Source organism: Accipiter gentilis, chromosome 9 (genome assembly GCF_929443795.1).
Source record: "Accipiter gentilis chromosome 9, bAccGen1.1, whole genome shotgun sequence".
In the NCBI taxonomy this organism is placed as follows: domain Eukaryota; kingdom Metazoa; phylum Chordata; class Aves; order Accipitriformes; family Accipitridae; genus Astur; species Astur gentilis.
Window position 1 is genome coordinate 10,564,506 of NC_064888.1, and position 12,076 is coordinate 10,576,581.

General features: G+C 35.0%; 1 protein-coding gene across 7 annotated transcripts in view; it reads left to right on the forward strand.

The window, feature by feature from the left end:
- CCSER2 (coiled-coil serine rich protein 2) overlaps positions 1–12,076 on the forward strand; it is a 72,574-nt gene that overhangs the window by 24,203 nt on the left and 36,295 nt on the right. For all 7 annotated transcript variants that reach the window (XM_049809652.1, XM_049809654.1, XM_049809657.1 and 4 more), the window contains exon 4: positions 11,711–11,801. In XM_049809652.1, coding sequence (XP_049665609.1) covers positions 11,711–11,801 — 91 coding nt within the window. The remainder of the gene's footprint in view (positions 1–11,710; positions 11,802–12,076) is intronic.

Below are 12,076 nucleotides of genomic sequence, written 5' to 3' on the forward strand. Positions count from 1 at the left end.
AAGATTTCTTGGAAATATATTGTCTTGGTAAGCTGCCATTTCTGCTTAGGATGTCTATGTCAAAGAGCTTTGGTTTACTCTGTTTTCTATTATGAAGTGGTTCAAACTTCCTGCTCAGAAATACAGTGATTCTGGGATTGGAATCTACTACAGATGGCAGCCTTGAAAGGCATTTTTCATTGGCATGCATCTGTGTGTCACTTCTCTGAAGCTGGTGTTGCTTAAACCTCTAAGCTCATAAGATCGTGTCCAACTTATGCACTCTTTTGTGCTGACATCTTCATGCCATGTTCCACCATTTGACAAAAATGATGCTGACTCACTTGAATTGTACTTTTCTAACTTCATAGTTTTCATTAGGTCAATATAATTGCTCTCACTTTTCCAATATTACAAGTATAGAAATCTCTGGCATTTGTTTTTCACATCCTCAGTATCTAAAAAGCTTTCAGTTATGCCTGAAAATTTATATTTGGAAAACATTAGACTGCTTGTTTCTGATTTCAGAGCCTGAAAAGTCAGTGTCACCTTTTTGCTTTTAGTCTCCATTATGAACAGGTAAGATTTTGTCAACATAGTAAATTAGTGGGAGAGCATCCTTGATTAACATTTCTACACTTAAGCTTTTAGTAGAAAACTTTGCAACTGCTATGTAAAACTCCGTCTGTATTATTACTTAATACAGAACTAAGAGTACAAACTTGTTTTAGTATGTTCTGTTAGCAGGGTTTCTCAACCATTCTTTCGGCAGAGTTTGCTGGCGGATGGTTTTCTGCTCATGGCAGGGGAAGGAACTCCCATGAAAGTAGAGACTGATTTTAGAGGTGCTGCCTTCAGAGTGAAAATAGCCATCATCTAGCCTCCCACCACTGCTCTAGTCTTCAACTTCAGAGCTTAACTATTACAGCAATGGGAGGTAGCGAGAAAGTGAATTACTTAATGAGATGGCGTTTCTGTCTGTGCCTTGTGTGATGTACATGTCCCTGCTGTCAAATATTATTAGGAGGTTATATGACTATATTACAGGGCAGAAACCTCTTGCGATGTTGGTTCGAGAGGCATGACATTTTGTGAACAAGCTTTTACGGCAAATTACCTTTTTTCCTTTGGGATGGGAAAGCATATGTGCCTTTGAGAGCTGCTTGATTCAGAACTGCCATAGTAAATCTTATCATGCTGTTTTGGCTGGTAAAATCAAGTAAGGCAACTTCACTTGTACTCCTGTGTTTCATTTGTGGTAGCCGTTAATGACAGCTTTGAATTTTTATGGTGGAGAGAGGGAGAGAGAGCAGCAGCTGATGTGTTGTTGTGTGAAATATGAGAATAAATACTGGTAGAAATTAGCATTTCTTTTATTTCATAAGCCTGTAAATGATGTTTACTGTATGAGTTGGTAACTGCATATCCGGTGTTACATTTTAATGTGGTTTATAGCTATTCCTTTTCATATTTTTTTTCTTTATTCTACCAAGTAGCATCACTTTGCAATAACAGAAGGCCTTCAGAATTACTCTAGTGTACTTTATCTAACTGTTTTGTTGAATTTCTAAAAGTCTCACATTCTGTTTTCTTACTCCTAGGAAATCTTCAAATCATTGTAAGCAGGTAAACGTGCCCAAAGAGAACAGTAGTCTTAAAGTTGGAGTATTTATAGTTATCAGTATGAATAAGAAAAGCATTTTTTAAAAAAATCTGTAAAACAAATTGGGACACACATCTAACCCATCTAATCGGGTTTCTGAACATTTTATGGATAACTTGATTAAAACTGCCTGGATTGGCACACAGTTTCCTTTTACTTTTCCTTTTTACCTAAAACTCTGTCCTAATAAGTTACAGGAACATTGGTGCTGAATCTTTCAGAACTATCTTCTGTTGCAAAGCATCAGAAATTTAGAGGAGGGGCAATGTCTTTTGCATGTTGGGGGCAGTTGTTTTTGTAGTACACACAGGCTTGGTCTCTCTGGATGAAGTGTGTACACCCAATTTCAGTCTTGCTGTCCCCACAGTTCTAAATGTGGGATGTGCTTTAACTTCTATTCAAGAACACTTAACATTGTATTCAGGCCTTATTGATACCACCTGCAATCTGATATCACCTTATAACTCCTAATTGTCATCTTCCTTGAGACTGGAAATTTAACAAAGCACCTTTTTTCCACATATGAGGTGGTGAAACAATAATTCAGTGTTTCTGTGTTCTTTGTTCACACTGTTGAAATATATCAGGATACTGTAGTGAGACTTTACTTTTGTAACATTGCAAGTAAGTGAGAGGACACTTCCAGTGTTTTTAGTTCATTTAGAGATTGGTCAAAATAGAATTACTCAAAAATAGTTAGGACATATTGAGGATTGTTTTGTTTTTAATTAGAAACAAGTATATTAAGTTGACTGTATAATAACAGAACACATTAATGCTGTGTGACAAGTCTTTTTCGGATTACCCCCCAAATCTAGGTAGGGTATAATTAAAAATTACTACACAGAGGAAACTTAATTGATCTCTGGGTAGCAGCCTGGCCCTTGGTGTTCCTTTGAATTTTGAGGTTATGGTTTGGTGCATTTCTCAGCTGGGAGTTATTGGAAGCCGCCCTATTTTCCTTTAAGCTGAACCTCACACTATTAATACAAGTACAAGTCAGTGGAGTGAGAGTCATTCACAATTATTTTTGCCAGTTACGAGTGTCTGTAGCAATTACATATTCTTTGTAGGTTAAAATGCTCCATTATTTGTAGGTAAACTGTAAAAGTAATACTGAACGTCTGATATCGGTAGACTTTTTCTGAAAACAAACTGGAAGCAATGAGTAGAAAGGACTGGTATTTTCCTCAGCCTCTGCTACTGCTACGTTACTATTTATGCTTACTGCTGATGGCTTTCTATCATTGTGCTTGATAGTAAAATGGAAACTTTCTACTTAAAAGCTTCTGCCTATTTAAAAAACAAATTAGAAAAATGTTCATAAATTTTTCTGGAATTCCGTAGGAAGATGATCAAAATGCTTCCAGCCCTCCCCGTTCAGTTTCTTTTTTGTAGGCTCATTATTGGGTGCTAGATGGCAGTCAAGGAACACTTTTTGTGGCTGCGGGATTTAACTTGTGCTGTATGTTTGAAAAGTGCTGTTGCTTATGAATTGGTGAAGTCTCAACAGAATGGTTAATATTTCTGTTTTTCCACTTTCCCTTCATCATGCTATTAAATTTCAGTTTGCTTACACAGTCTGACATCTGATTTTTTTAATAAAATAAAATAAAATTAAAAATAAGGCAGCAAGCACAGCTGCTTCTTGAGATAAAGTGGGTCATAACTCAACCTAATAATTATTTCCTCCTGTCTACTTTTGGTAAACCTAGGTAGAACATACAATGCTTCTATGAAAATGTTTTCAAGAACAGTAAATCTTTATTTAAGACCGTTACATCTACTAGTTATACATAAAATGTTTTGGATTTTCAGAACAAAGTTCTCATTATATTTGTGTACACAGCAACCTTATGTTACAGAGCATGAACAGAAGGATGAAATACTTGTTTGGATGTTGGTCTTAATTATTTTTAATGTGACTTGCAATGTACAGCATCTAAAATAACTCCCTTCCTATCCTATTTTTGGTATCCTGCAGAGTTCTATCCTTTCTTTTCCCTGTGTGGTTTCCTTTGTTCTTATGACTTTGTTTACAGTGAGTTTTTCTTTTCAGCCCTGTAGTATGGTGTATGCCTTCCTGTGTCTTTATCTTCTGTCTCTGTTTTTTGCCTTCACTTAACGGTTCTGTTCAGTTCTTATTTAACGTTGCCTTTTTGGAGACCTGTATTGAATTCCTATTTCTTTCTTTATCTCTTCTCTATCTGGGGTGTTGTCAAATGCTGAAAGTAGCATTGAGAAAGACCCTGGAAGTCTCCCTCTTCTCTACTGTCAGCCTTGAATCATATTTGACTTTTGCAGTTATCCTTTAGCTGCCCTCCAGGTGACTGATTTATGCAGTCTGTTTAGTGTTTGTTTTTAAAAGCTACTTCCTTTTTTCATTCTTCAGGTACCTGAAGTGATACTTTGTTAGTTTCTGTGCTACTCTCAAACTCTTTACTTCCCTTGAGTTTTTTGGACGGATTGTTCTGTAGTTCTCTCCCTTTGCTCATGTTTATCTTCTGCTTGTTGAAATTTTTTTCATGTTTTTTTAATGGAAAATCCACAATGTTTAATTTTTAGCATCTTACCAGAAGAGATGCAGCATATGCAACTGCATTGAAAATGAGTGTGAAAATGTCTGTGCAATTTCATGCATCTAAAGCTGCTAGTTTTTCAGAGCATGAAGCACATCTAGGTTTTATTTGCAAAAGAATGTTTGAAATAAGAAACAGTGCCCTTCTTTTAGTATAGCATAAGACTTGTAATACACTTTGACACTCTAGAGACGTGAATCACTTTCAGATGCAAAATACTACAGTTTCTTCTCATTTCAAATATTAAAGGACAGAGAATCATATAAACGCAGTATATTTTTGTTGGTCTTCCAAAACTATGCCAACTCACTGCAGTGATCCCCACTTTCAGTCAGGTAAATGAACTGTTGTAGACAATAAAAGGCATTCTGTTTTGAAAGTACAACCACATGTGTCATTTGAACACTATAATCAACACCAGAAGCATCCAGCAGGGAGATCTTAACAACTGCAGAGACATGACTACTAATGAAAAAGTAGTAGTAAGTTTCATCTGGGATACTCTGATGCCTTAATACTTTTTTTATGTTAGCTGCAGATCATACAAAGAGAATCAATATGAGTAACTGATATAAAGGGTTAAAATAGCATTGCTTATGTTAATGTGATATTTCTTTGTGGGTAATTTTGCCATACTGGGAGGATTATTGATGGATTTTTTTTAAAAATAATTTTATTTAGACACACCATTTTATGTAATGAAAATGTAATCTAAGAATAGCTGTTGCACTGTAAAAGAAAAGAAGTCTAGTGTATATTTTTATGTATGTGGAAAAGAGAACTTTTCACATTTTCCAGTGATGCTTTTTGTCAACAAGAATTCAAATTGTGGAGGAATGATTGCACAGGCTTTAGTTCTCAGATTTTTGGAGTACTTGCCCTTCTGATGTGTCACAACTAAACCCTCCAGTTTATGCAAAACAAAGCATATAAGGTAGGTTGAGTCTGAGAGTAAGTGTTTTTTGATGTTTAAGGAGACATACCCAGGTTTCTCTTCACAAAACTAGTTTGAAAGCGGTCCATTATTTTGTGGTTTTTTTGTTGTTGTCCAGAACTAGTGTCCTATGAATCAATTTCTAGTTGGTGTTTTTGTAATCTTCATGCTCTTTTTAATACTTTTTCCCAGTAGATCCTGGAAGCTAGGTATCTTGTAGCTGGCCTCCTATTCAGCTCCATCTTTGATGCTTCATATAACAATAGGACTTTACTATGCAGTTGGGCTGCTGAGATATGTATCAAGGCTGTATTGTGATGTTTTTCTTAACTTCAGAAATAATAAAGTAGATTAAGTTTTACTTACTCTGTAATTCTTAAGACCGTTGCACTTGAGGAAATTTGTGACAACAGGTACAATGTCTGTTCAGCTGTCTTATCAACTGTTTTGTGAATAACATGATCTCAGAAAGCTTTAGCTTTTTGTTGCTAAGTGATAGGGTGGGGAATTTCTCGAACTGAGTTTGTTGCAATAAAAAATACAACTAGCGGTACAATGCACTACCATAGTCCTGTTCTAAAGGGTCCTCTTGTGCATGAGACAGGTGTGTTGAGTTATCCCTCTGTACAGGGGTTATTCTGTCCTTTTGGTGCTGCAAACATGAAGACTCCCACTGCTGGGTGAATGAACTGAATAACTGCCTTGAAACTGCCAGGTACTTCTTAGAGCCTTAACCATTGGACTAGAAATTGAGCTGTTGATCCCAATGTCAATGCCTACATCCTCTGTTGTTTCAAGAGGCTTTTTTTTTTTTAATAGGAGGACTTGCTTTATGATTACTCTTTTCTCCTGTGTGGTATTAGGCAAAATCAATATCGCTAAATTTGTAGTAATATATTCATTGTCATAGCATCAGACTCAAATTAAACACAGTATCGTGGCTTCATTGTCATGCTAACATAGACATCAAACATTTTATTTAAAGAGGGTCTCTTCCATAGTAGAAAAAGAATGAACGTGACATCTGACCAGGATGTTTGACTTTTTTTTTTTCTTTTTTTTCTTTTTTCTTTTTTTTTTTTTTTTTGATGGAATGTCACAAGGACATGTGTCTGCTTTAAATGATTTAGTGACTTTGACAACTGCTTTTTTAACTTTACGGAGAAGTATGTTGTAACACAGATGCTAGTTTTTCTAAGACTTGGGGTTTTTCATGTAAAATTGTATTTTAAAAAAATGTTTTTCTTGTAGTAATTATCCAAATGACCTATAGAAGTAATTCTGGTATTTTGGAGTTTGTGACAGAATTCTATTCAGAGGGCTTTTTATTTCTGCTTTTTTTTTTTTTTTTTTTTTTTTTTTTTTTTACTTTTAGGATGATTTCAATGTAATTGTTTAAGCCATTGCTTACGTTGCTCTGATCCGTTAATTAGTTTATCAGTAGCTTCTGAGTTTGTTATCCATGTCCCAATTTGGCCCAAACTGAGATCTTGATTTCAGAGAACTGTCAGAGAAATTTAAATGTCAAGCTTTCTTCCAGTATGTGTCCATGAGATCTTACTAACTTAAAAACTGAAGAAAAAATTTTATGTGGGCAAATGACTTTGTTTCATCTTTCAAAAATTTCTGAGAAACTGTTTACTCTTACTGAAAACCGGAAATCAGCTTGAGTTAGACATAGAAAAACTGAGCCTCAAATTTGGCTATAAAGACTAACAACATTCAAAATAAGTAAAGCACCTTTAACTAATGGAAGCCATAAAATAACCTTGATTTCATAGTGGTCATTACTGATACTTGCTATAATAGATTTTTATCAAAAGGAGTACAGCATGGTGCTGTAAGAATAACTAACTACAAGTCTGAAGTCTGATTCTAACCTACTAGTGATTTGTGTGTACAAAGAGATTAAAGTATAACTAAGTGGAATGTGCTATAACGTGCTGTCATTCCACAAAGTGGCCTGTAATTACTGCTGTGGTTTTTTTAAGTAAACAGCTTTGAAAATATATACTGGAAATAGCCTAGCATGTTTACCTTTCATAATATCCAACCAGATTTAACAGTAAAGTTTTTACTAAATTAGATTACCTTAATGTCACATAAAGCTTCTATAAATGCATTGTCAGTAACCTGGGTAAGTATTATGTGAATACTATCAGAACTAGGCATGCCAGAATGGTATTTATATACTGATGCTGTAGATGACACATGATTTTTTGCTGCCAAGTTTTGAGTTTGTAGATGTACTTTCTCTAGTTCCATTTTTCTCCCCAAAGCAGTGATATCTATCCTTTAATATTTTTGTTGTTTGAAGTTTTCAAGGAGTTGTAATCTTTTGTATTAAATGATCTATGCGCATTGCTTATGGTCTTTTTTGAGCAAGAAAGTAAAAGATCAAAGAAATTGTGCATATAGGCTTAAAAAATAAGGATGTTGAGCAAATCAAACTGAAGAAATTTGTATGTGTATTCAATTTAAGTAATCACTATGGAATACTTAAATTGCATGTGAGTTTTCACTTCCATTTTCCACTGACTTCAAAAGTGCATGGTTATTATTGGAAGCAAGACCTAACTCACTAAACCGGTAGCAAAAGTAGTTCTTTTCCTTTAACAGCCTACTTTTTAAAGGTAAAACAAGCGAATGAGGTCTGAGATCTTGAATTGTGGAAAAAGGTAAAACGTTGTTCCTAATATTCACCAACAGCTCATGACTACCTCAATGCAGTTGCTTTTCAAGCAAGATAGCATACCTTGGCATGAGAAGAAGGGTACTAAATTGGTATTTTGACCTCAGGCTCTTCTCAGTTCTGTGAATGCTCTCTGAAATTACTTGTTTGAAGGTTACTTGTCTGGAATTGCTTTGTGTTTTTGCACTAGCCCCAGTGCCCCACTTCTTCCTTTTTTTCTTTTTTGAATCGCAGTGTAATATACCTTGTGTCATAAGCTTTCACTGGTCCGCATCTTTTATGTTTAATAGGGAGGAAATGTAGATATCTTCCTAATTTGGGCACATTGTTATTTATTTTTAGTTGCGTTATATACTTAGCTCGAGAAATGGGAAAGCTGAGAATCAGGCTTCTTGCCTAGGTCTAACTGTTAAGCTAAATTGAACTTAAGTTGGTGGACTGAAAAAAATACTGTTCTTAGTGGAAGAGAGAGCTTATGATGTATGTAGCATGAGGAATTTTTGGAAACTGAACTTTTTCAAAAAGAGTATTTTCCTTTCCAGTTAATTATGAGGGACATGAATTTATATTGAACTTTAAACTTGTTCAGCTGTAGCAAAAATAGCTTCTCTACAGTACCCCAATCTTCAAAGCATGGGTCTTAATATTTTTATGCTTCTTGAGAAAGAGATTCTGAACTCTTATGTAGCCAACAGATTAGGCAGAACCCCCAAGCTGTTGTAGGTGAGCTGTTGGTGTGTGCTTGATTAGCCTTTGGTAAGACATAGCACCTAAGAGCAATCACTGCAGAAAGAATTTGTAAAACTTGAAGTAAACTTGCTATAAATAGGGTGTAATTGTTTGCCAGCCTTACCCTTGCCTCCCTGCTTAGTTTTCTCCTGTCTCTACTGCAGTAAGAGAACAAAATACTACTGCCTGTGTTCAGCTGAAAACCTTTCTGGAGGGAGAGCTTGGGGACAGCATTGTAGTTTGACTTGGGATTTTGCAATCCCCAACTTAATCTCTCTCTAGGTTTTACCATCCTGAAAATCTAGTGCTAAATCAGCCTTGTGGAGTTACATGCCATTTTTAATGTGTTATTCTTTTCAATTATACAAATAAAATAGAATTATTCTCCTACTATAACTTCTAATAATTGCTCAAACGTACTATTCTGTAGGGTTGGAGCTGATGCACTTTTGAAGAATTTTTTTATTTCTTGTTCTGTTTGAGCTCATTGCCCAGGATCACTTCATGATGATAATCGCTGTTAAGCACACATTATTAACAATGTTACTGCCATGTAGTTAACTTCAGTTCATTATACAGTAGTAGGAATAACAATGGAAGTCTGTAAATATAGGTTTCATACGTGCTAATGTGTTGATGAAACCTGCACTTTATCTTCTAGCTATTTCAAGATGACATCGCTGACATCTACTTTTATATTGTGTTTTCCGAGTAGATAACACTGGGAAATGCTCAAAGTGAATTCATATGTGGCCCAACTATTGCAAAGACTTCATATTCACAGTTGTGTTTTCTAGCATGGAGTTGCCTCAGTGTAGTGCAGGAATGTATAATTAGGGAAGCATAATGAAATGTGCTGTTGACAGAAAAGTATGTTTGGCATCTCAAATGCTGACCTTCTCTGACATTAGACTTCTGAAGTTCTGATACAAAGACAGTAAAGTGGCTTATTGAGGTTTATTAGTTAACACTCGGACATACTATGTTTTTATATTTTGCTTTTTTTAATGCTTTTGCACAGCAATGGCAAATGTTTTTTCAACTTCCTTATATGTTTGTGGCCACTGTAATTTATTTGTCATGCTCATTAAGGTTCCTGCAGTAGAAGAAAATAATGCTTGTTCATACTAATTTGGAAGATCAAAGCATGGCATAGAAACAATTTATCAACTAGCAAACCAAAGCTGCCTCTCAAACACACCTACATTCTGTGGAATTGTTTGCAAAATACATGTTAGTTAAAAATCTTCTAGTTCCTGGGAAAAAGTAAATTATTGGAAACAAAAAGAAGTAAATGTATACAAGTAGTTTGTTCTCCCAAATGTTAAATCCACATTTCCTTTAAATGGCTTCCATTTCTCTGTGAAGCTTTTCCATAGGTGGTTTTATTATTATTCACAAAGCCCTGATATGTAGGTTTTTCTATTTTTTTCCTGTAAATACTTAGAATACTATATGTAAACAAAATCAGGTAGGACTTTGAAATATAAAAAACCCAAGTGCTTTTGTCTCAAGTATTCCATCTTTCCTTTATAATGCTCATGTTTTACAAAGTGCATATTAAATATTTTCATCTCGTACTCTCCCTCCTAAGTCAATAAATAACTTTCCCTGCAGAAATGTAGAATGTTTAATGTTCTGTGTCACAACTCCCCCCCCCAAAAAAACCCTACTTAAAATCTACTTAGCTGTTCTCAGTATTTATAATAAAATATGGTAGTCCTTTGTGAACACTATAGGAAGACTGCTGAAGAACAGTTGGAGCAACAGTTTAGACAAATGCCTATTAATCTTCTTCCCTTTCATCTATACATCTCTGACAAAGTGAATCTAATAAATGGTAGCCAGCAAAGGGATACCTTTCCAAGTGAATATTGTTTTGCAGTGTATTGGTAGTCTGTATGCAAGTACTCAATTAAGTATTTAATGATCACTTTATTATCCAGTGAGAAATAATTAGTAAAACACTTATTTTACTTAATATTGGGTAATTTTTTTTCAATATTGGTCCCATGAATCATCTTTAGGTGTAGCTGTTAAACCTAAGAAAAATCTGCATTTCTACTCTTAGAAAAGAGGCAGATGTGAAGTGCCTTAAAGCTATGGCTTTTATTTGTGGGATATGGGAAAATAGAGCTCAGGAGTCAGAGCTTTATAACTATTAACAGTTTCCTTAGACCTACTTTGTTATAATCACTTGGTATTAATAAGTTTAGCTTGCTGTGAATAATGAAGTAAAACGGAGTCTGGGTTCTCTGATGAAGTACTGCACTTTGTTGCTTGATGTGGCTTTTCAGTAGCACGGTGCCAGCAGCATCTGACTGCTCAATAAGCTGAATATTCTACAGCCTTGACCTCTTGAGTTTTTCCTATTGTTGGTATCCTTAAAGAAAGAGGGGTCAGTTTCTGTCTCTTTAACACTGAGTTGACTTGCCCCCACTACAGTCCTTTTTCTTTAATATACCTGATTGACTAGGTGTAGTATGTATAATTTCATTTAGTACTAACACTTTATTGCGTTTTTCTTGTACTATTAGCGCAGCCATGCAAGAGGACAGTTTGTTAGTCCCTTTAAAAACAGCTTTATATTAACCAACAATCTTAAAGACAAAAGGCAGCAGGGCTTAGTGCTGATAATAGCATATTTTAAGTTTTGTTGGCCCAAAAAGTCAGGATAACATAGGTTCCCCCCTTCTTCCTTTCAATGACATTACGATAGTATGATATGAGAGCTGAAATAAGGTCATTTATCATCTTATCTTCACAAAGCTGCTTTTGAATTCTAAGTGAGCAAAGTAATTTAGTTTTAAAATGCTTCCAACTGGGGGGAAGGTAGGATATTAATGAATAGAAAAATCTTTGGAGTGTTCCATAGACATCAGGAAGAAAAATGTTTTAATCTATCTTTGTTTTATCTGGCAGTGTTATTGTATCATATTACTAGAGGTGTGATGATTTCTGTTTGTAAAGATGGTGTCAAGTAAGGTTGCTCTTGGCCTCTAAAGAGAGGAGGCTGCTGAGAACATTGGATATGTGTACAATACAAATGTAACAAAGCTTTGAAATAAACTTTTTATGACAGGGAAAATGAAATATCATGAGAGCAGCTGTATCTTACATTTTCTTTCTTGCAGGATATCTTGAATAATCTTGATTCATGTGATCTTGAGGATGATGATCTCATGCTTGATGTGGACCTGCCTGAGGACCCACCTCATGACAAAGGTTAGTAAATTAGCCAAGCAATCTTATTGTGAAACTGCATTATGGGCTTAAGAGATTTTTTTTTTTCGCTGCGTTGTTCTGACTTCTGCTTTAATAAGCCAATACACTCTTCAAATATTTTTTTAAGTAACAACTCATTCTTTTCTGAAATGTAGGAAGTGTGATATTTCTGTTCCCCCAAATACAACTCTTGCATTTGAAGAATTCTAAAGTTAGAAATTTACTGCCTTTTATAAAAATACAACCTTGTTGCACACTGTTTTTTTCTTTAAATT